Here is a 23947-nt window from a genome sequence, read left to right as displayed (position 1 = left end):
CAGCTAGAGGAATGGATCTGGGTGGGATTTGCTGTTGTGTGCTGGACCCTTGGAGCTGCATAGGTGAACCACTAAGGCTCCCATAGGGGGAGGTTTTGAGATGGGCAGGTGCCATGACTGAAATAAAGTACCATCCTTCCTTATTAATAAAGGTGTCCTTTTTTTCTACAGAATATTTTCATTTAAATGATAACCTTCTTGTAGTAAGTCTTATAGAATGTGGTATTTCATATGTCTTTCTGAAGGTAATAAAAATGCAAGCCACTTTACATAAAATCCGTTTAATGCAGTTTCTTTAAGTACAGTATATCTCAACTTTCAAGAGTGGCTCAGTGGGGCCATCCAGCAATATATACAAAGGAAGATGAAGCCAGCTAACGTTCTTGAAGACCAGAGACACCGTGGATGAAACTGCTTCCGTCTTCAGAAGAGTCTGCGAGCATTAAACTGCTATCTTAAGACTATACTTTCAGGGATCATTTCTATAGTTTCTGACTGGAGAAATGCCTTATGAAAGTCTTTGGTCATGCTGGCCACGATGAGGAGGTATGTCCACAGCTGTGCACCTGCCTTGTGTACTTCAATCAACACCCCATCTCAGGGAATTCAGACTGTAACCTGCCTTTGGGTCGTGCCTTGCTTGCATGTCGTGACAGGTTGGACTCATTCAGTTGCATGATTCCAACTGTGTAAGTTGCTGATGAGAGCTTTTGGGAAATGTACCCAGGGAACTGCCAGAGTTGTTCACAACTTCACTGAGTGGAGACCTCTTGCATATTTAGCTAGTTAATTAACTAGTTCTTTCTGGTTAGTACTAACCTTGCACTGTATTCTCTTCATCGTGCCTCTTCTGTATCTACAGTATTAATCTATCAGGACAGATCCACACGACGATGTGGAAGCTGGCCCAAGTTCATGTGAGCATGGCTCACATGGGGAGCAGAAATGGTTCTCGCTCAAAGAATTTTCTTCCACTGTTGATTGTCCTGTATTATTTATTGTTACTGTCTACTAATGTTTAAATGTGTTTTTGCTGCCTAAATGCATGTATTCAAGAGAGCAGGAGGGCATCATCATCAGTGATGAGGAGGACACTGTTTTCCTGATTATGTTAGACCTGCCCTATAGCCAGGGAAGGATCGATGAGGTAGGACTCTGCTGGCATTCACAGGGCCTGTTAATGCAACCCTCCCTGTCACCATGTTGGTTGGGCTGCTCCAGGCTGTGTTATCTAGCCCCTGGTCACTGTTCCCTGTACCCAGGCTCTACTGGATTTGCAGAGATGAGCTACTGCCCTCACCAATGAGTGCATGAGCCTCTGGAAGATCCGGCCACTACCCACAGGAATATGAGGAAAATGAGTGAGTTCGGAATCCCGCCCCTCCATGAGGGGGCTTTTTTATTGGTCGGTGATTAAAGGCAGGCCTGTCTCAATAGCTGTGGAAATGATCCTCTGTCATGGCCTGTTAGGTGTTGGGCATTTTGCTAGTGATGGAAAGTATGGCTTTGACACCCTTGGAGTGGGATAACCCCTACTGTCAATCAAATATATGATCAACAGCACACTATGTGGTTATGCACTTTCAAATTTCTTTGTAAGTATAGTTTTTTCATATTTTCCCCCAGGAAAATCCCAAGTGTCTTATTTGCAGAATGGATTTGTCTGAATATAGTAGAGAAACGACCCTGCATAACCTCAGGAGAGCCAGCCTCTACCTCATTGCACATCTATCTAGACAGTGTTTTCAGCCAAATTTGGCTGCAGCATTGGAGGGATGTGAGTCTGACCTCAGTAAGCCAGACGAAATGGATGTGAATAATACAGGAGAAGAGTATATACATCAGAATCAGCTTTTATTCCCATTCAAAGCACTTGACATGATAAGAACGAAACACAGTTTCTCAGGTCTAAATAACAAATAGATAAAAATACAATACTAGAATAAAATATCTAAACTGGGTAAAAATAAAATGAACTAATATAAAACCTCTGAAGTAAAAAAATAATATACAATATAGCACAATTGTATGGCAGAACAGCAGCGACTTTAAGTGATCAGTGCAGTGAAATAATCTGTTTCCCTTACTGAGATGAAAGAGTCTCATTTCTTTTACTCTAGTATGTGAAAAGGACTTTGATGTTTTTGTATGAATTAAACATTTTATGTTGTTTATTAAATATTGTACATACACAGAAACTAAAACAAAGAAAACTGCTCTATATATTCTGCACATCGGCTTGCACTATTACAACACACAGCCATTTCTCCAATCTGTATCTTTCAGCCTGAAGTTATTCTCATTCAGATAAAGACTTTTTGTTTTGCCAATTGGATAATCTGGGAAATCTGGGAGAGTTTTTCATCTTCAGATGTATGATTCATGGGTTATATGCAGAGATGAAATGGTGATTTTGTTAAAGTGCAAGAAAGCAGAGGTAAATTGAATATGAAAGACATTTAAACCCTTTCAATCTGAGTTTAAACATAATGTGCTGAGACATAATACATAGACAGAAAAAATACAATGAAATATATATATAGCGAGTGTTGTACAGTAATGGGTTTTGGGTAACCACTGAATGTGGTATAATGGATTTTTGGTAAAGTGGTGAATGTGCAGCAATGATTTTTTGTTAGTTACAGATTTATTGCAGTTATGATTCCAGTGCAGAGAGAGGGAATGTTATCTCATTTAGAAAATCCAGTCTTAGCCTGGGAGGGGCCAGACTGTTCAATAGTAGAACTACTTGGGGGAAAAAAGCTGTTTATTATTTGTTTTTTGCCCGCCACCACCCCCCCTCTTCGGAGGACAACTTTATTTTAAATTGAGTGTAAGTGTAAAGATATTCAATCCCAGTGTGGCCACTCTGAGCTCAGCCACCCTGGTACCATGATTATATATAAAAAAAAAAAAAAAAAAAAAAAAAAAAGGCAAGCGGGTCCGGGGCCAAAAGGCCCCATCAACCGGGAGCCTCCACCCCCGCTGGCGTTGGACCCCCACCCGCGCAGGGCCAGAGACAGAGAGTTAGGGGGGGCCCCTCAGCCCCCATCGCTTCCCCGTCCCATGTTAGTGTAAAGTGTGTATGTATGTGTGTGACAGAGTTATGTGTTTATGTCTACGATGCATTCAAATTAGTGGGTGCAGTTCGGGTACGAGGGCCCCACCACTGGCAGATGGCAGAGCTCCTCATCCCCCTCCCCGCACCCCCAGGCTCTAATGTAGTATGGACTGTGTATAAGACTAAAGTGCAAAAAACGGGCGAGCAGTTGCGGCACGGGCACTCCCCCCCCCCCCGCTGGCAGACGGCAGAGCCACACCTGCCTCAACCCACCTCCTCAGCGCTAATGTCATGTGGTGTCTAACATGCAAGTAGAAATTGAGGGGCAGTGTCTCAGCGCACCTCCCCACTGCCCCTCAAGGCCCTAGTGCTGTGTGAAATGTGGTGTCGGGCCCAGGGGAGCAATAAGGGCGTGCCAGGAGTGGACCCCCCCCCGCACCGGAACCAGAACCACGACTGGTCCCGATTAGTCCCCATCCCCGACCCCGCACAGCCGGGGGCGGCCAACCGGGGTGCTCAGGGGCGCCACAGGCAGCCTGGCACAGGGAACCCCCCCCCTCCCCAAGGCGCAGACCGGAAGAGTCCCGCCCCACCATGCCTGATGGGACCACAACTAGCAGCCAAGGACGGGAAAACCCCAGACCCACCGGCAAACAGAGAAAATCCAGTCTTAGCCTGGGAGGGGCCAGACTGTTCAATAGTAGAACTACTTGGGGGAAAAAAGCTGGTTTTTATTTTTTTTGCCCACCACCACCCCCCCTCTTCGGAGGACAACTTTATTTTAAATTTAGTGTAAGTGTAAATATATTCACTCCCAGTGTGGCCACTCTGAGCTCAGCCACCCTGGTACCGTGATTAAATATATTAAAAAAAAGGCAAGCGGGTCCAGGGCCAAAGGGCCCCATCAACCGGGAGCCCACCGCCCCCCCCCCGGCGGAGGGCCCCCACACGCCAAAGGGGCCCCAGCCCCCCAAGCCCACCCCCTGGCAGGATGGATTGCCGCCCTCCGCAGCGTCCCGGCACACTGCCCCTCCCCCCCGACACTGCCCAACACGAAGTGCACCTCCCCACCTGGGAGAGGACTCAATTTTATAAAAATCTATGACTACAATTAAAAAAGCTAAAAAAAAAAAACTAGGGTGGGTGAGATCAGAGTGGCCACACTGAGACTGAATATCTTTACACTGTAACTTTAATTAAAAAAAATAAAATTATGCTAAAGATCTGGGCTTGGTATGGGTTAAGGTTCTCATACACAGAAGCATACTCACGGTTGAGGAGCTGGAAGCCCAGGCCAGGAAGCAGGGATCCAGAAATGGGGCTGCAAAACAGAAACCAGGACACTCACAGAGAAACCCGAAAACGTGACACCTGTTACACAGCGTGCTGCAAAAAAATATCATTATTTACAAATGAGGTTTCCTGGGCAATAAGTGAAACTATCCATTTTTTGTATCGCACATTAATAAGTATCAAACTCTTACTGAAAACGTTGTACTTTTGTGCCTCACCTGTATCATATAAAATCCCGGCTGCACGATGATCCAACCTGGAACGAGGGCTCCAACGTGTGCTGCAAGACCAAAAGGGTGGACCGTCCGGCATTAGCATACACAGGGAGGCAACCGTTAGCATACATTTCATCTGTACATTTAACTTCCTGTCGTTTTTGCAACCTGCACCTTCAGTCAATTTCATCCACCCATTTTAACCACTTAATATAAAATTTTATATGACATCTAACCCCCAGAGGGAAATCCAAGGTCCTGCGGCCTTCCTCTAGGGTCAGGATGACTTGGACCTTCCAGTGGATCTGGGCAGCAACTGTGGTCCTTCAGCTGTCCATCCCGTGTTCTCTTTGAGCCTCTTCTTCTGAGAGAGAGAAGGATCACCATTAATAGCTAGAAGTTTCTGCTCTTAATTGCACAGATGTCTTGATGTTACCATAATTGGCGCCAAAGACCATCATTTCCAAACAAGGTCTTGTGATTTACAGTTAATGTGCTGGAATAGAATACATGTGATGCAGGGATGAAGAACCACGAAATACCTGAAATACTCAGTACAGCACATCTGTAGGAGTAATGAATTAAAGCACACGATTAGGCTGTGTGTGCAGGTTTTCATTCTACCCAAGAAGAACCTACTCTTCATTGATCCGGACCAGGGCTCCATCCTCTTCTGCTTCTCCGCCTTGTGCGCTGGCTGAAAAACGTAGCAGACAACAGTAAATACTGACGCTAAGTGTCTCTAGGCCTGCTAGACTGAGCTAAGACTTTGACCTGTAGCTCTGCTCTCTATGTTTCAGTAAAATGTAATAGGCTCATTGATGGCTGAGAGGTCCACACAAGACAGCGAACAAGGAACTGGGGAAAATCTCAATGAACCAATAGATGGATTGCAAAATGTACAATGAACGTAAAATTTAACTTTTTAAGAAAAGTGCTCAGTGACAACAATTCTGGGAAGACTAATGTAAATCTAAAAGAAAATAACTGGATCAAGTTGCAGTGCATAAAAACTGACAGGCTATGCACTACAGAAAAACTGGCATTTAGAGCTCATACTTACACTCTGGGCTCCCTGCGTGCTCAGAAGCACAAGGTTCCTGGGTCTGAATGGTCCTCCTGTCGCAGAGCGTGCAGGCGATGGGTGCAGCAGATGGGCCCCGGGGCCGCTGAAGGCCCTCTCTGTCATAGTGCCGCTGAGCCCCGCTGTGATGTTCGGGGCGCTCCCGCTTCCACAGAGAGTGGGAGGGTACGATGGCCATCACCTGCATGGGGACACGGACATACATGGATCAGATGGCAGAACGTGACTCACTGCGACACCAGCAACAAACACCACTTATGATAACAGTCATTTGGTATCTGCCCCCAAAGACAACAGTGAGCAAACAGCCCTTAGCTTAGCTTAAGTTACAGTAAGACAGAAAAGGTCATTAATGATGAGAAACCCTTCCCTCTGCTCTGAGACATTTCAAGCCTCATGGTGGCTGAAGATTAATGTCATTTACTTGTATTAAAGATCAGGCAACATACTGTACCTCCTCACAGCAGCGGGAGCTGACAGCAGTCCTGTACTCCATCCGTGCCCAGAGCTGGTCCTTCTTCTTCAGGAAGGTGGGAAATTGACTCCTCCAGGTTTCACCCAAGGCCCAGGGGAAAATTTCAAACCTGGTTCCCATCTCTTCCTCCTCCATCATGTTAGCAAGATAGCTGGGGAGAGGAAGAATTCACTATTCCAAGATCCATTGGCTGGCTGACCTCCAACAGTTTCATCCAAGACTTATCCTCATGCTGATGGAGGAAATTGTTTTTCTTATTATTTTAACATTCATCTATATTGCCCACCATAGCATGCCGTCACTTACAGGGCGATGAAGAAGTTCATCCTCGTCTGCTCACTAGGAGTGAAGTGAGCTCTCCTGAAGTAGACGAAGGTCATCGCCAGCAGGTACTGAGATGAAGAGCAAAGGGATGGAAAAAGTCGTCTCTGCTTTGCTTACAGTGATTAATGTAGCAAAACCAATGCATTAAAGTTACCTTGTCAGTCATCTTATAGCAGGAGTCCATGCAGAGGAAATCCTGGATCAGATCATCATCTGAGGGCATCATGAAATCATTTTTTCAATATTTGAATTCATCCAGTATACATAAAGCAGGCACATATACTGTACTTGTAATCAAATGCATTTTATTTTGATGTTATATTTTCATTACATAAAAGCAGATTTAAAAGATCATTTAAAGCTCTTCCTCACGCTGGAACTAATCTAACCCACCTAGCAGTGTGAAGAAAGCAGCCATTTCCTGCTGCTCCATGACGATGGATTCCTCCTGCTGCTCCGGGCCGCTGCAGTCTTGCCTGGATGGATCTTGTGCCTCCTGCTGAATGAGGTGCTGGTGCCTGAAGTGCGCGCACCTCGCCATCCCTGCGGAGCAGCGCGGAGGCAGTGGGGTAACTCCGCTAGGGGGCGCACTGACGAGGTGTTAGCCGACCTGCGTTCTAATGCCGGCTTGGGTTGTAAAGCAGGTGAGTCACGTGGCGCAGCTAACTGGCTAACATCCCCTATTACAAAATGTTTGTATTTAAATTGGAGACAAATATGTTGGGGGGGGTTTTCCCGCGCTGACTAAACGTAATACTATGGTGTAGCAATATACGTAGTAAACCTCGAATTTCGCGCTAATTAAGCTCAACCTTCAGATGAATATTATGACATGACATAAAGAAAGCTTACTTTAACTGCAAGGAACTTGTTGTGAAAGAATGTTTAGTTTTCTTCTTTCTGATGGTCTTGAAGTAAAAAAATGACTTATGAAAACTTTGACGAAACGGAGTATTTGACTGAGTAATTTTTGAATTAAACACTCGATTTGGATGAAAAGATCTAATTTCTCTTTAATAAAACCTTTAAACACTTTACTCTTTACACTGATTTTTAAATTTTTTTAAAAAGAGCAAAATAACGAATACGGGCACCAGGCAGGCGGTAGGAACCAAACGCGCCCCACTTTGTAGAGCTGACCCCAGCGAAGCGAGGCGCTTTCAGAGATGATCGCTGTACCTTTTGGTGATCGCAGGGAATCCCGCTCAACCTTAGTGATCTGTATATTGTTGTGGTAGCTGTTGTTTCCCTGAAATGCAGTTCGTTGTCAACTTCTTTCAATGTCTTCTCAGGACTCAATGTCTTTTCGTGTGCTTTAGGTTTTCACAGTGGTCTTTTCCACAGTTCAGGTTCGAATCCCGCAACTGTATCCATGGCAACGGACCGCGATGCGATATATATCTTGCGTGTATTATTCAAAAACAAATCATAATAATATTTATGATCCTGATAGGCTGTTCCCCATATTAGTAATGAGTATTGCTTTTCTATGTCTTAAATGTAGTTTTAAAAATTAAAATCACTTTTTGATGGATTAATTACATCTGATACTAAAGCAAGTCATTGTGGTTACCCTATACACACGTCATTTTTGCAGAGTTTAGATGTTTGATTGACAGATTTATATTTATACAGTTTCATGTTATGACTGACGTTTTGAACACAAAATATAAAGTTAGTAGGAAAGTTAATGCCCTCTAAGTGAATGCATTCTTAGCTTTTAAAAATAATAAAACTGACTATAACAATTGCTATTTGTTGCATAACTTATAAATTCAATTTCTGAATAGACTTTAAACAGCATGTACAGGAGGTAAAAAGATTTTTTGCTAATGTGTTGCCTGATGGCGCTGTTATAAGACTCTGTTGTGGTAGTGGGTGAGGATGCTGTGCTCGTGATCAGAAGGTCACCGATTCAAATTCTGTGGTCGGCAGAGAGTTTGTCACATAGCGGGAAGAAAGGAAGCGAAGGCAAAGATGGGGAAAATCAAAAGGGGCTTTGTTTAGACAAAACGGCAAGTAAGGCGAAAGGAAAAGGAGCACAGGGGGCCAAAAATGATCAGACTGTAACACAGAGCAGACCAGTGGCCTGTATTACGAAGCGGGGTTACTGGCTTATCGGGGTAACTTGTCAGATTTAAGGTACCACAGTTTAAATGGACTTCATATTCGCTCACTTACATTTTGCCCAGACTACCTTAAATCCAACAAGTTACCCCGATAAGCCAGTAACCCCGCTTCGTAGTACAGGCCACTGGGAGCACAGGCAGGCAGCAACAACATAACATGACATCACACACATAAGAATACAATGAGCAGACTGGAGAGCTCAGGATGAGGAGGCACTTAAATACATCACAGATGAGGGAGTAAACGAGAGGCACCTGGGATCATCCACACAGGGGCTGAAACGAGAGGCAAGGACTGCGGGTGTCACAGAACCCTCCCCGACGCATGTACTCCAGGCATGCGAGGTCGGCCGGAGAGGGGATCTGTACTAGGCAGACGGATGAGGGAAAGTCACAACAGGGAAAAAACGACAGACCAGATGCTAGAATACAAGACCAGAGGGGGACAGGGACCCGGGACCCGGGACAAAAAGATATTTTATTGTCATAGTAAGTGCAATGAGATTTAGTTTGGAACGCGCCAGCAGATGCATAGTAAATCTTACAATTAAACAGAATCCGAGGCATAAAATAGAATCCGAGAATAAAATATGTACACATACTAGATATACACACAATATATATTTCAAATTTGGTTAGTTAAGAATATAAGTGGAGAAAGACGGAAAGCCCCAATTAATATTAAAAGTGGGCACTGTAAAAGGCCTACTAGGATGTTGGGTTATAGCTCTAGGTGTGTGGAGTTTACGTCAAGGGAAGTGATGCTACGATTATATAATTCCTTGGTAAGACCCCACCTAGAATATTGTGTGCAGGTTTGGTCACCATACCTTAAGAAGGACATTGCTGCCTTGGAAAGGGTGCAACGTAGGGCTACGAGAATGATTCCTGGTCTTAGAGGAGAATGATTCTGTCACGATCCGCTCCGTTCGATCCCGATGTGTGCCACGCCCACCTCGTTACCTCGTGTGATTACCAATTGTGATCATCTGTGTCCTGTTATTTCTGCCTAGTCTTTTTGTATTTAGTCCGAGTCTCAGTCTGTCTTCCCCAGATCTGTCATTGTATTGTCTTGGTGTTTGTGCCTGTCAGCCATCGTCTTAACATTAAAACCCTGTTCGTCCGACGTCACGGCTCCGCTTGCCTGCTTTCCTGCTCGCCTGCCCCACAGCCCTGACAGAATGACAGATCTCTGCAACAACACAACGCGGGAGACCGAGCACCACCGGCTCGGTCTCCTGCAAGACTTTGTGTACTGGCGATCCCAGCCCGAGGTCCAGGAGGACCCCGCGGCCCTGCAGCTAGCCCAGCAGGGCGCGGACCTCCTGGCAAAGGAACGCCCGCCCGGGCAACAGTACCCGCTGCAGAAGGCACGGAAATGCCTTCGCCGCCTGAGCCAGCACCTCACGAGCAGCCGGGAGAGGCGGAGCAGAGAGCTGGCGGAAGCAGCCCCGACGCTCTACCTAGGAGCCTGCTCTCTGCTCCCCGCCTGGGAGAACCCCGCTGCCACCTACCCGCTCAGCCCTGCTGGTAAGCCTCGTGATGAGGAGAAGCCGCCTCCATTGGAGGCGTATAATTACCGGCCGGCGCGCCTGGGTCAGGGTGGAATACGCGCTGTTAGGGAAGCTATTCCCCGGGTCGCTAGAGCCCTTAAAGGGAGGGCGCCTACGCGCTCAGCACCCCTCCTGCCTGCTCCGGACCTGTTTGATCCGGACCTGCATGTTCCGGATCTGCCCGCGGCTGCGCTGCCTGCTGCCGCCGCCGCTCTGCCCGCGGCTGCGCTGCCTGCTGCCGCCGCCGCTCTGCCCGCGGCCGCGCCGCCCGCGGCTGATGCCGCCGCTCTGCCCGCGGCCGCGCCGCCCGCTGCTGATGTCGCCGCTCTGCCCGCGGCACCGCCTGCTTCTGAGGCCGCGATGCCAGCAGCTCCGCCTGTCCTGCCTGACCCGCTTGTCCTGCCTGCTGCAGCTGCCGCCGCTCTGCCCGCGGCACCGCCTGCTGCAGCTTCCGCCGCTTTGCCAGCGGACCCGCCTGTCCTGCCTGTCCTGCCTGACCCGCCTGTCCTGCCTGCTCTGCCTAGGGCAATGCCCGAGGCGGCCGCTGCGGCGCCCCCTGCTGGCCGCGTGATGGCGGCGCCCGCTGCGGCGCCCCCTGCCGGCCGCGTGATGGCGGCGCCCGCGACGGCGCCCCCTGCTGGCCGCGGGATGGCGGCGCCCGTCCTGCCGGCTCCTGCACAGCCTGTCTCGCCTGTCCTGCCGGCACCCGAACTGCCTGTCTCGCCAGTCCTGCCGGCACCCGAATTGCCTGAGGTGGCTGCGTTTGCGCCCCCTGTTGGCCACGTGATGGTGGTGCCTGTGGCTGCGTCTGCGGTTCCGGTGCTGCCTCCGCCTGCACCCACGCCCGCCGAGGTGCCTGCTCTGCCTGCGGCACCTCCTGCTGGCCACACACCCAAGCCCGTCTCGCCTGACCTGCCTGTCCTGTCCGGCCAGCCCTGCTCGCCTGCCCCACAGCCCTGACAGATTCCTGGTCTTAGAGGAATGTCTTATGAGGAGAGGTTAGCTGAGCTGAATCTGTTCAGCCTCAAGCAAAGGAGACTAAGGGGGGCCATGATCCAGGTATATAAGATTCTAACAGGTCTGGATGCTGTTCACCCAAATAGCTATTTCAATGGTAGTTTAAATACTAGGCATCATGGCCATAAGTGGAAATTAGCAGGAGAACATTTTAAAATGAATTTGAGGAAGCACTTCTTTACACAGCGTGTAGTTAGAGTATGGAATAGTCTTCCTGCTAGTGTAGTGGAAGCTAAAACCCTGGGTTCCTTTAAATCAGAGCTAGATAAGATTTTAACAACTCTGAGCTATTAGTTAAGTTCTCTCCAAACAAGCTTGATGGCCTCCTCTCATTTTTAAATTTCTTATGTCCTTATGCTGTAAAATCCAAAAAAGGCTTTTTCATTGACTATTGAGAAGGGCATTAATAATTTTGGACATGCCATTTTTTTCATTCAAATCTAAATAAAACATAGATTTTTTCCCCCCAATTGTACCCCTTGTACTTTGTCTTATCATCTTTTGGGACATGCCTGTTTAATTTCCATTACCATTCAATTACCATTAGGTAGGGGTCAAGTGACATCTAGCTTATCAACACACCTACTAAGCAAATTATTTTGGCTAAAATATTGATTAGAAAAGAATTATTTTCATTACAATGAGTCAAAAATGAGTTCAAAGGAAGCAGAGTGTCCTTGCAATCATGAGCTGCAGGGCATGTGCTTGGGCTCTTGCAAGAGTGGGACAGATGGAAAAGGAGCAAAGAGAGAGACGACCAAGAGTATTCTGCCCTCGTCTTGAAAAAAGCTTTTACAAAAGATTGAAGAGTTGAAGCAACTTGTTAAGTTTTAAGTTAAATTAACTTTTTTTAAGGAGACCTGTTTCCTCAGTTTTTTTAAGTAAATTGAACTTATCCAGGCTTATGGTGAGGGTGCACATTAAGATGGGGCAGAAATTTACCTGCCATTTTGTACCTGTATGCCCATATGGGGAAGGGTGCACATATAAGATATTTGACAGTGATTTAATATTGCTTGCATGTGATTGTGATTATTCCTGGGGAGATCTCCTTTACTCAGTTACTCATTGTGGTGTTGTCCTACTTTTGTAAGAATGGATGTGATAGAAAAGATTTCTCATATTTCTTGCTTACGGCATGTGTTGTAGCATACATTTTTGGACAATTAAACTGGTCAATATAAGTGAAAGTTTTGAGGTCTTGTCTGTATGTATAGTCTTACTGGCACTACAATTCTCGCTGAACCCTGTAATCTCCCATCTCATACAGCTAGAGGAATGGATCTGGGTGGGATTTGCTGTTGTGTACTGGACCCTTGGAGCTGCATAGGTGAACCACTAAGGCTCCCATAGGGGGAGGTTTTGAGATGGGCAGATGCCATGACTGAAATAAAGTACCATCCTTCCTTATTAATAAAGGTGTCCTTTTTTTCTACAGAATATTTTCATTTAAATGATAACCTTCTTGTAGTAAGTCTTATAGAATGTGGTATTTCATATGTCTTTCTGAAGGTAATAAAAATGCAAGCCACTTTACATAAAATCCGTTTAATGCAGTTTCTTTAAGTACAGTATATCTCAACTTTCAAGAGTGGCTCAGTGGGGCCATCCAGCAATATATACAAAGGAAGGTGAAGCCAGCTAACGTTCTTGAAGACCAGAGACACCGTGGATGAAACTGCTTCCGTCTTCAGAAGAGTCTGCGAGCATTAAACTGCTATCTTAAGACTATACTTTCAGGGATCATTTCTATAGTTTCTGACTGGAGAAATGCCTTATGAAAGTCTTTGGTCATGCTGGCCACGATGAGGAGGTATGTCCACAGCTGTGCACCTGCCTTGTGTACTTCAATCAACACCCCATCTCAGGGAATTCAGACTGTAACCTGCCTTTGGGTCGTGCCTTGCTTGCATGTCGTGACAGGTTGGACTCATTCAGTTGCATGATTCCAACTGTGTAAGTTGCTGATGAGAGCTTTTGGGAAATGTACCCAGGGAACTGCCAGAGTTGTTCACAACTTCACTGAGTGGAGACCTCTTGCATATTTAGCTAGTTAATTAACTAGTTCTTTCTGGTTAGTACTAACCTTGCACTGTATTCTCTTCATCGTGCCTCTTCTGTATCTACAGTATTAATCTATCAGGACAGATCCACACGACGATGTGGAAGCTGGCCCAAGTTCATGTGAGCATGGCTCACATGGGGAGCAGAAATGGTTCTCGCTCAAAGAATTTTCTTCCACTGTTGATTGTCCTGTATTATTTATTGTTACTGTCTACTAATGTTTAAATGTGTTTTTGCTGCCTAAATGCATGTATTCAAGAGAGCAGGAGGGCATCATCATCAGTGATGAGGAGGACACTGTTTTCCTGATTATGTTAGACCTGCCCTATAGCCAGGGAAGGATCGATGAGGTAGGACTCTGCTGGCATTCACAGGGCCTGTTAATGCAACCCTCCCTGTCACCATGTTGGTTGGGCTGCTCCAGGCTGTGTTATCTAGCCCCTGGTCACTGTTCCCTGTACCCAGGCTCTACTGGATTTGCAGAGATGAGCTACTGCCCTCACCAATGAGTGCATGAGCCTCTGGAAGATCCGGCCACTACCCACAGGAATATGAGGAAAATGAGTGAGTTCGGAATCCCGCCCCTCCATGAGGGGGCTTTTTTATTGGTCGTGATTAAAGGCAGGCCTGTCTCAATAGCTGTGGAAATGATCCTCTGTCATGGCCTGTTAGGTGTTGGGCATTTTGCCAGTGATGGAAAGTATGGCTTTGACACCCTTGGAGTGGGATAACCCCTACTGCCAATCAAATATATGATCAACAGCACACTATGTGGTTATGCACTTTCAAATTTCTTTGTAAGTATAGTTTTTTTCATATTTTCCCCCAGGAAAATCACAAGTGTCTTATTTGCAGAATGGATTTGTCTGAATATAGTAGAGAAACGACCCTGCATAACCTCAGGAGAGCCAGCCTCTACCTCATTGCACATCTATCTAGACAGTGTTTTCAGCCAAATTTGGCTGCAGCATTGGAGGGATGTGAGTCTGACCTCAGTAAGCCAGACGAAATGGATGTGAATAATACAGGAGAAGAATATATACATCAGAATCAGCTTTTATTCCCATTCAAAGCACTTGACATGATAAGAACGAAACACAGTTTCTCAGGTCTAAATAACAAATAGATAAAAATACAATACTAGAATAAAATATCTAAACTGGGTAAAAATAAAATGAACTAATATAAAACCTCTGAAGTAAAAAAATAATGTACAATATTGCACAATTGTATGGCAGAACAGCAGCGACTTTAAGTGATCAGTGCAGTGAAATAATCTGTATGAATTAAACATTTTATGTTGTTTATTAAATATTGTACATACACAGAAACTAAAACAAAGAAAACTGCTCTATATATTCTGCACATCGGCTTGCACTATTACAACACAGCCATTTCTCCAATCTGTATCTTTCAGCCTGAAGTTATTCTCATTCAGATAAAGACTTTTTGTTTTGCCAATTGGATAATCTGGGAAATCTGGGAGAGTTTTTCATCTTCAGATGTATGATTCATGGGTTATATGCAGAGATGAAATGGTGATTTTGTTAAAGTGCAAGAAAGCAGAGGTAAATTGAATATGAAAGACATTTAAACCCTTTCAATCTGAGTTTAAACATAATGTGCTGAGACATAATACATAGACAGAAAAAATACAATGAAATATATATATAGCGAGTGTTGTACAGTAATGGGTTTTGGGTAACCACTGAATGTGGTATAATGGATTTTTGGTAAAGTGGTGAATGTGCAGCAATGATTTTTTGTTAGTTACAGATTTATTGCAGTTATGATTCCAGTGCAGAGAGAGGGAATGTTATCTCATTTAGAAAATCCAGTCTTAGCCTGGGAGGGGCCAGACTGTTCAATAGTAGAACTACTTGGGGGAAAAAAGCTGTTTATTATTTGTTTTTTGCCCGCCACCACCCCCCCTCTTCGGAGGACAACTTTATTTTAAATTGAGTGTAAGTGTAAAGATATTCAATCCCAGTGTGGCCACTCTGAGCTCAGCCACCCTGGTACCATGATTATATATAAAAAAAAAAAAAAAAAAAAAAAAAGGCAAGCGGGTCCGGGGCCAAAAGGCCCCATCAACCGGGAGCCTCCACCCCCGCTGGCGTTGGACCCCCACCCGCGCAGGGCCAGAGACAGAGAGTTAGGGGGGGCCCCTCAGCCCCCATCGCTTCCCCGTCCCATGTTAGTGTAAAGTGTGTATGTATGTGTGTGACAGAGTTATGTGTTTATGTCTACGATGCATTCAAATTAGTGGGTGCAGTTCGGGTACGAGGGCCCCACCACTGGCAGATGGCAGAGCTCCTCATCCCCCTCCCCGCACCCCCAGGCTCTAATGTAGTATGGACTGTGTATAAGACTAAAGTGCAAAAAACGGGCGAGCAGTTGCGGCACGGGCACTCCCCCCCCCCCCGCTGGCAGACGGCAGAGCCACACCTGCCTCAACCCACCTCCTCAGCGCTAATGTCATGTGGTGTCTAACATGCAAGTAGAAATTGAGGGGCAGTGTCTCAGCGCACCTCCCCACTGCCCCTCAAGGCCCTAGTGCTGTGTGAAATGTGGTGTCGGGCCCAGGGGAGCAATAAGGGCGTGCCAGGAGTGGACCCCCCCCCCGCACCGGAACCAGAACCACGACTGGTCCCGATTAGTCCCCATCCCCGACCCCGCACAGCCGGGGGCGGCCAACCGGGGTGCTCAGGGGCGCCACAGGCAGCCTGGCACAGGGAACCCCCCCCCCCCCAAGGCGCAGACCGGAAGAGTCCCGCCCCACCATGCCTGATGGGACCACAACTAGCAGCCAAGGACGGGAAAACCCCAGACCCACCGGCAAACAGAGAAAATCCAGTCTTAGCCTGGGAGGGGCCAGACTGTTCAATAGTAGAACTACTTGGGGGAAAAAAGCTGGTTTTTATTTTTTTTGCCCACCACCACCCCCCCTCTTCGGAGGACAACTTTATTTTAAATTTAGTGTAAGTGTAAATATATTCAATCCCAGTGTGGCCACTCTGAGCTCAGCCACCCTGGTACCGTGATTAAATATATTAAAAAAAAGGCAAGCGGGTCCAGGGCCAAAGGGCCCCATCAACCGGGAGCCCACCGCCCCCCCCCCGGCGGAGGGCCCCCACACGCCAAAGGGGCCCCAGCCCCCCAAGCCCACCCCCTGGCAGGATGGATTGCCGCCCTCCGCAGCGTCCCGGCACACTGCCCCTCCCCCCCGACACTGCCCAACACGAAGTGCACCTCCCCACCTGGGAGAGGACTCAATTTTATAAAAATCTATGACTACAATTAAAAAAGCTAAAAAAAAAAAACTAGGGTGGGTGAGATCAGAGTGGCCACACTGAGACTGAATATCTTTACACTGTAACTTTAATTTAAAAAAATAAAATTATGCTAAAGATCTGGGCTTGGTAGGGGTTAAGGTTCTCATACACAGAAGCATACTCACGGTTGAGGAGCTGGAAGCCCAGGCCAGGAAGCAGGGATCCAGAAATGGGGCTGCAAAACAGAAACCAGGACACTCACAGAGAAACCCGAAAACATGACACCTGTTACACAGCGTGCTGCAAAAAAATATCATTATTTACAAATGAGGTTTCCTGGGCAATAAGTGAAACTATCCATTTTTTGTATCGCACATTAATAAGTATCAAACTCTTACTGAAAACGTTGTACTTTTGTGCCTCACCTGTATCATATAAAATCCCGGCTGCACGATGATCCAACCTGGAACGAGGGCTCCAACGTGTGCTGCAAGACCAAAAGGGTGGACCGTCCGGCATTAGCACATACAGGAAGGCAACCGTTAGCATACATTTCATCTGTACATTTAACTTCCTGTCGTTTTTGCAACCTGCACCTTCAGTCAATTTCATCCACCCATTTTAACCACTTAATATAAAATTTAATATGACATCTTACCCCCAGAGGGAAATCCAAGGTCCTGCGGCCTTCCTCTAGGGTCAGGATGACTTGGACCTTCCAGTGGATCTGGGCAGCAACTGTGGTCCTTCAGCTGTCCATCCCGTGTTCTCTTTGAGCCTCTTCTTCTGAGAGAGAGAAGGATCACCATTAATAGCTAGAAGTTTCTGCTCTTAATTGCACAGATGTCTTGATGTTACCATAATTGGCGCCAAAGACCATCATTTCCAAACAAGGTCTTGTGATTTACAGTTAATGTGCTGGAATAGAATACATGTGATGCAGGGATGAAGAACCACGAAATACCTGAAATACTCAGTACAGCACATCTGTAGGAGTAATGAATTAAAGCACACGATTAGGCTGTGTGTGCAGGTTTTCATTCTACCCAAGAAGAACCTACTCTTCATTGATCCGGACCAGGGCTCCATCCTCTTCTGCTTCTCCGCCTTGTGCGCTGGCTGAAAAACGTAGCAGACAACAGTAAATACTGATGCTAAGTGTCTCTAGGCCTGCTAGACTGAGCTAAGACTTTGACCTGTAGCTCTGCTCTCTATGTTTCAGTAAAATGTAATAGGCTCATTAATGGCTGAGAGGTCCACACAAGACAGCGAACAAGGAACTGGGGAAAATCTCAATGAACCAATAGATGGATTGCAAAATGTACAATGAACGTAAAATTTAACTTTTTAAGAAAAGTGCTCAGTGACAACAATTCTGGGAAGACTAATGTAAATCTAAAAGAAAATAACTGGATCAAGTTGCAGTGCATAAAAACTGACAGGCTATGCACTACAGAAAAACTGGCATTTAGAGGTCATACTTACACTCTGGGCTCCCTGCGTGCTCAGAAGCACAAGGTTCCTGGGTCTGGATGGTCCTCCTGTCGCAGAGCGTGCAGGCGATGGGTGCAGCAGATGGGCCCCGGGGCCGCTGAAGGCCCTCTCTGTCGTAGTGCCGCTGAGCCCCGCTGTGATGTTCGGGGCGCTCCCGCTTCCACAGAGAGTGGGAGGGTACGATGGCCATCACCTGCATGGGGAAACGGACATACATGGATCAGATGGCAGAACGTGACTCACTGCGACACCAGCAACAAACACCACTTATGATAACAGTCATTTGGTATCTGCCCCCAAAGACAACAGTGAGCAAACAGCCCTTAGCTTAGCTTAAGTTACAGTAAGACAGAAAAGGTCATTAATGATGAGAAACCCTTCCCTCTGCTCTGAGACATTTCAAGCCTCATGGTGGCTGAAGATTAATGTCATTTACTTGTATTAAAGATCAGGCAACATACTGTACCTCCTCACAGCAGCGGGAGCTGACAGCAGTCCTGTACTCCATCCGTGCCCAGAGCTGGTCCTTCTTCTTCAGGAAGGTGGGAAACTGACTTGTCCAGGTTTCACCCAAGGCCCAGGGGAATATCTCAAACCTGGTTCCCATCTCTTCCTCCTCCATCATGTTAGCAAGATAGCTGGGGAGAGGAAGAATTCACTATTCCAAGATCCATTGGCTGGCTGACCTCCAACAGTTTCATCCAAGACTTATCCTCATGCTGATGGAGGAAATTGTTTTTCTTATTATTTTAACATTCATCTATATTGCCCACCATAGCATGCCGTCACTTACAGGGCGATGAAGAAGTTCATCCTCGTCTGCTCACTAGGAGTGAAGTGAGCTCTCCTGAAGTAGATGAACGTCATCGCCAGCAGGTACTGAGATGAAGAGCAAAGGGATGGAAAAAGTCGTCTCTGCTTTGCTTACAGTGATTAATGTAGCAAAACCAATGCATTAAAGTTACCTTGTCAGTCATCTTATAGCAGGAGTCCATGCAGAGGAAATCCTGGATCAGATCATCATCTGAGGGCATCATGAAATAATTTTTTCAATATTTGAATTCATCCAGTATACATAAAGCAGGCACATATACTGTACTTGTAATGAAATGCATTTTATTTTGATGTTATATTTTCATTACATAAAAGCAGATTTAAAAGATCATTTAAAGCTCTTCCTCACGCTGGAACTAATCTAACCCACCTAGCAGTGTGAAGAAAGCAGCCATTTCCTGCTGCTCCATGACGATGGATTCCTCCTGCTGCTCCGGGCCGCTGCAGTCTTGCCTGGATGGATCTTGTGCCTCCTGCTGAATGAGGTGCTGGCGCCTGAAGTGCGCGCACCTCGCCATCCCTGCGGAGCAGCGCGGAGGCAGTGGGGTAACTCCGCTAGGGGGCGCACTGACAAGGTGTTAGCCGACCTGTGTTCTAATGCCGGCTTGGGTTGTAAAGCAGGTGAGTCACGTGGTGCAGCTAACTGGCTAACATCCCCTATTACAAAATGTTTGTATTTAAATTGGAGACAAATATTTTGGGGGGTTTTTCCCGCGCTGACTAAGCGTAATACTATGGCGTAGCAATATACGTAGTAAACCTCGAATTTCGCGCTAATTAAGCTCAACCTTCAGATGAATATTATGACACGACATAAAGAACACATTGTTGAAAGCTTACTTTAGCTGCAAGGAGCTTGTTGTGAAAGAATGTTTAGTTTTCTTTTTTCTGATGGTCTTGAAGTAAAAAAATGACTTATGAAAACTTTGACGAAACGGAGTATTTGACTGAGTAATTTTTGAATTAAACACTCGATTTGGATGAAAAGATCTAATTTCTCTTTAATAAAACCTTTAAACACTTTACTCTTTACACTGATTTTTAAAAATTCTTAAAAAGAGCAAAATAACGAATACGGGCACCAGGCAGGCGGTAGGAACCAAACGCGCCCCACTTTGTAGAGCTGAACCCAGCGAAGCGCGGCGCTTTCAGAGATGATCACTGTACCTTTTCGTGATCGCAGGGAATCCCGCTCAACCTCACTGATCTGTATATATTCTTCTTGTAGATGGTATTTCGCTGAAGTGTCGTTTTTTCTCAGTTTCTCTCAATGTCTGCTCCGGTGAAGGTTTTCACAGTGCTCTTTTCTACAGTTCAGGTTCGAATCCCGCAACTGTATCCATGGCAACGGCCCGCGATGCGATATATACTGTATCTTGCGTGTATTATTCAAAAATAAATCATAATAATATTCATGATCCTGATAGGCTGTTACCCATATTAGTAATGAGTATTGCTTTTCTGTGTCTTAAATGTAGTTTTAAAAATTAAAATCACCTTTTGATGGATTCATTACATCTGATACTAAAGCAAGTTATTGTGGTTACCCTATATATTCACGTCATTTTTGCACTTCAAATATACAGAGTTTAGATTTTTGATTGACAGATTTATATTTATACAGTTTCATGTTATGACTGACGTTTTGAACACAAAATATAAAGTTAGTAGGAAAGTTAATTCCCTCTAAGTGAATGCATTCTTAGCTTTTAAAAATAATAAAACTGACTATAACAATTGCTATTTGTTGCATAACTTATAAATTAAATTTCTGAATAGACTTTAAACAGCATGTACAGGAGGTAAAAAGATTTTTTGCTAATGTGTTGCCTGATGGCGCTGTTATAAGACTCTGTTGTGGTAGTGGGTGAGGATGCTGTGCTCGTGATCAGAAGGTCACCGATTCAAATTCTGTGGTCGGCAGAGAGATTGTCACATAGCGGGAAGAAAGGAAGCGAAGGCAAAGATGGGGAAAATCAAAAGGGGCTTTATTTAGACAAAACGGCAGGTAAGGCGAAAGGAAAAGGAGCACAGGGGGGCAAAAATGATCAGACTGTAACACAAAGCAGACCAGTGGCCTGTATTACGAAGCGGGGTTACTGGCTTATCGGGGTAACTTGTCAGATTTAAGGTACCACAGTTTAAATGGACTTCATATTCGCTCACTTACATTTTGCCCAGACTACCTTAAATCCAACAAGTTACCCCGATAAGCCAGTAACCCCGCTTCATAGTACAGGCCACTGGGAGCACAGGCAGGCAGCAACAACATAACATAACATCACACACATAAGAATACAATGAGCAGACTGGAGAGCTCAGGATGAGGAGGCACTTAAATACATCACAGATGAGGGAGTAAACGAGAGGCACCTGGGATCATCCACACAGGGGCTGAAACGAGAGGCAAGGACTGCGGGTGTCACAGAACCCTCCCCAACGCATGTAGTCCGGGCATGCGAGGTCGGCCGGAGAGGGGATCTGTACTAGGCAGACGGATGAGGGAAACTCACACCAGGGAAAAAACGACAGACCAGATGCTAGAATACAAGACCAGAGGGGGACAGGGACCGGGACCCGGGACAAAAAGATGTTTTATTGTCATAGTAAGTGCAATGAGATTTAGTTTGGAACGCGCCAGCAGATGCATAGTAAATCTTACAATTAAACAGAATCCGAGGCATAAAATAGAATCCGAGAATAAAATATGTACACATACTAGATATACACACAATATATATTTCAAATTTGGTTAGTTAAGAAGATAAGTGGAGAAAGACGGAAAGCCCCAATTAATATTAAAAGTGGGCACTGTAAAAGGCCTACTAGGATGTTGGGTTATAGCTCTAGGTGTGTGGAGTTTACGTCAAGGGAAGTGATGCTACGATTATATAATTCCTTGGTAAGACCCCACCTAGAATATTGTGTGCAGGTTTGGTCAACATACCTTAAGAAGGACATTGCTGCCTTGGAAAGGGTGCAACGTAGGGCTACGAGAATGATTCCTGGTCTTAGTGGAGAATGATTCCTGGTCTTAGAGGAATGTCTTATGAGGAGAGGTTAGCTGAGCTGAATCTGTTCAGCCTCAAGCAAAGGAGACTAAGGGGGGCCATGATCCAGGTATATAAGATTCTAACAGGTCTGGATGCTGTTCACCCAAATAGCTATTTCAATGGTAGTTTAAATACTAGGCATCATGGCCATAAGTGGAAATTAGCAGGAGAACATTTTAAAATGAATTTGAGGAAGCACTTCTTTACACAGCGTGTAGTTAGAGTATGGAATAGTCTTCCTGCTAGTGTAGTGGAAGCTAAAACCCTGGGTTCCTTTAAATCAGAGCTAGATAAGATTTTAACAACTCTGAGCTATTAGTTAAGTTCTCTCCAAACAAGCTTGATGGCCTCCTCTCATTTTTAAATTTCTTATGTCCTTATGCTGTAAAATCCAAAAAAGGCTTTTTCATTGACTATTGAGAAGGGCATTAATAATTTTGGACATGCCATTTTTTTCATTCAAATCTAAATAAAACATAGATTTTTCCCCCCAATTGTACCCCTTGTACTTTGTCTTATCATCTTTTGGGACATGCCTGTTTAATTTCCATTGCCATTCAATTACCATTAGGTAGGGGTCAAGTGACATCTAGCTTATCAACACACCTACTAAGCAAATTATTTTGGCTAAAATATTGATTAGAAAAGAATTATTTTCATTACAATGAGTCAAAAATGAGTTCAAAGGAAGCAGAGTGTCCTTGCAATCATGAGCTGCAGGGCATGTGCTTGGGCTCTTGCAAGAGTGGGACAGATGGAAAAGGAGCAAAGACAGACGACCAAGAGTATTCTGCCCTCGTCTTGAAAAAAGCTTTTACAAAAGATTGAAGAGTTGAAGCAACTTGTTAAGTTTTAAGTTAAATGAACTTTTTTTTAAGGAGACCTGTTTCCTCAATTTTTTTAAGTAAATTGAACTTATCCAGGCTTATGGTGAGGGTGCACATTAAGATGGGGCAGAAATTTACCAGCCATTTTGTACCTGTATGCCCATATGGGGAAGGGTGCACATACAGTATAAGATATTTGACAGTGATTTAATATTGCTTGCATGTGATTGTGATTATTCCTGGGGAGATCTCCTTTACTCAGTTACTCATTGTGGTGTTGTCCTACTTTTGTAAGAATGGATGTGATAGAAAAGATTTCTCATATTTCTTGCTTACGGCATGTGTTGTAGCATACATTTTTGGACAATTAAACTGGTCAATATAAGTGAAAGTTTTGAGGTCTTGTCTGTATGTATAGTCTTACTGGCACTACAATTCTCGCTGAACCCTGTAATCTCCCATCTCATACAGCTGGAGGAATGGATCTGGGTGGGATTTGCTATTGTGTACTGGACCCTTGGAGCTGCATAGGTGAACCACTAAGGCTCCCATAGGGGGAGGTTTTGAGATGGGCAGGTGCCATGACTGAAATAAAGTACCATCCTTCCTTATTAATAAAGGTGTCCTTTTTTTCTACAGAATATTTTCATTTAAATGACAACCTTCCTGTAGTAAGTCTTATAGAATGTGGTATTTCATATGTCTTTCTGAAGGTAATAAAAATGCAAGCCACTTTACATAAAATCCGTTTAATGCAGTTTCTTTAAGTACAGTATATCTCAACTTTCAAGAGTGGCTCAGTGGGGCCATCCAGCAATATATACAAAGGAAGATGAAGCCAGCTAACGTTCTTGAAGACCAGAGACACCGTGGATGAAACTGCTTCCGTCTTCAGAAGAGTCTGCGAGCATTAAACTGCTATCTTAAGACTATACTTTCAGGGATCATTTCTATAGTTTCTGACTGGAGAAATGCCTTATGAAAGTCTTTGGTCATGCTGGCCACGATGAGGAGGTATGTCCACAGCTGTGCACCTGCCTTGTGTACTTCAATCAACACCCCATCTCAGGGAATTCAGACTGTAACCTGCCTTTGGGTCGTGCCTTGCTTGCATGTCGTGACAGGTTGGACTCATTCAGTTGCATGATTCCAACTGTGTAAGTTGCTGATGAGAGCTTTTGGGAAATGTACCCAGGGAACTGCCAGAGTTGTTCACAACTTCACTGAGTGGAGACCTCTTGCATCTGAG

The 23947-nt window shown here is 45.3% G+C and overlaps 2 protein-coding genes and 3 pseudogenes across 5 annotated transcripts; 3 read left to right on the top strand and 2 right to left on the bottom strand.

Moving 5' to 3' along the window:
- Positions 1 to 457: 457 nt before the first annotated feature.
- LOC140582028 (small nucleolar RNA U3) lies at positions 458 to 565 on the top strand (annotated as a pseudogene).
- Positions 566 to 4103: 3538 nt separating this feature from the next.
- On the bottom strand, positions 4104 to 7821 carry LOC140581971 (speedy protein A-like). 2 transcript variants are annotated; one of them, XM_072705966.1, is made up of 10 exons: positions 7632 to 7821; positions 6846 to 6995; positions 6607 to 6665; positions 6435 to 6520; positions 6108 to 6279; positions 5633 to 5834; positions 5209 to 5266; positions 4806 to 4933; positions 4573 to 4634; positions 4104 to 4382 (listed from the first exon to the last, which is right to left on the bottom strand). In XM_072705966.1, exons 2-10 carry the CDS (start codon positions 6991 to 6993, stop codon positions 4329 to 4331), a joined length of 969 nt encoding a protein of 322 aa, XP_072562067.1. In that variant the 5' UTR covers positions 6994 to 6995; positions 7632 to 7821; the 3' UTR covers positions 4104 to 4328. The 2 variants fall into 2 exon arrangements, with proteins under 2 accessions (XP_072562067.1, XP_072562068.1); XM_072705967.1 differs by having other exon boundaries at positions 4806 to 4930.
- A 5054-nt stretch (positions 7822 to 12875) lies between these two features.
- On the top strand, positions 12876 to 12983 carry LOC140582027 (small nucleolar RNA U3; annotated as a pseudogene).
- Positions 12984 to 16445: 3462 nt separating this feature from the next.
- LOC140581970 (speedy protein A-like) lies at positions 16446 to 20147 on the bottom strand. 3 transcript variants are annotated; one of them, XM_072705963.1, is made up of 10 exons: positions 19986 to 20147; positions 19189 to 19338; positions 18950 to 19008; positions 18778 to 18863; positions 18451 to 18622; positions 17976 to 18177; positions 17552 to 17609; positions 17149 to 17276; positions 16916 to 16977; positions 16446 to 16725 (listed from the first exon to the last, which is right to left on the bottom strand). In XM_072705963.1, the coding sequence occupies exons 2-10, from the start codon at positions 19334 to 19336 to the stop codon at positions 16672 to 16674; spliced, it is 969 nt and encodes a 322-aa protein (XP_072562064.1). In that variant the 5' UTR covers positions 19337 to 19338; positions 19986 to 20147; the 3' UTR covers positions 16446 to 16671. The 3 variants fall into 3 exon arrangements, with proteins under 3 accessions (XP_072562064.1, XP_072562066.1, XP_072562065.1); XM_072705965.1 differs by having other exon boundaries at positions 17149 to 17273; XM_072705964.1 differs by lacking the exon at positions 19986 to 20147 and adding an exon at positions 19659 to 19979.
- Positions 20148 to 23623: 3476 nt separating this feature from the next.
- On the top strand, positions 23624 to 23731 carry LOC140582026 (small nucleolar RNA U3; annotated as a pseudogene).
- Positions 23732 to 23947: the final 216 nt, after the last annotated feature.

The sequence above is a fragment of the Paramormyrops kingsleyae genome, chromosome 23, assembly GCF_048594095.1.
Source record: "Paramormyrops kingsleyae isolate MSU_618 chromosome 23, PKINGS_0.4, whole genome shotgun sequence".
Classification (NCBI taxonomy): Eukaryota; Metazoa; Chordata; class Actinopteri; order Osteoglossiformes; family Mormyridae; genus Paramormyrops; species Paramormyrops kingsleyae.
The sequence above is the reverse complement of the archived record's forward strand: the minus strand, read 5'-3'. Positions and strand labels throughout refer to the sequence as shown.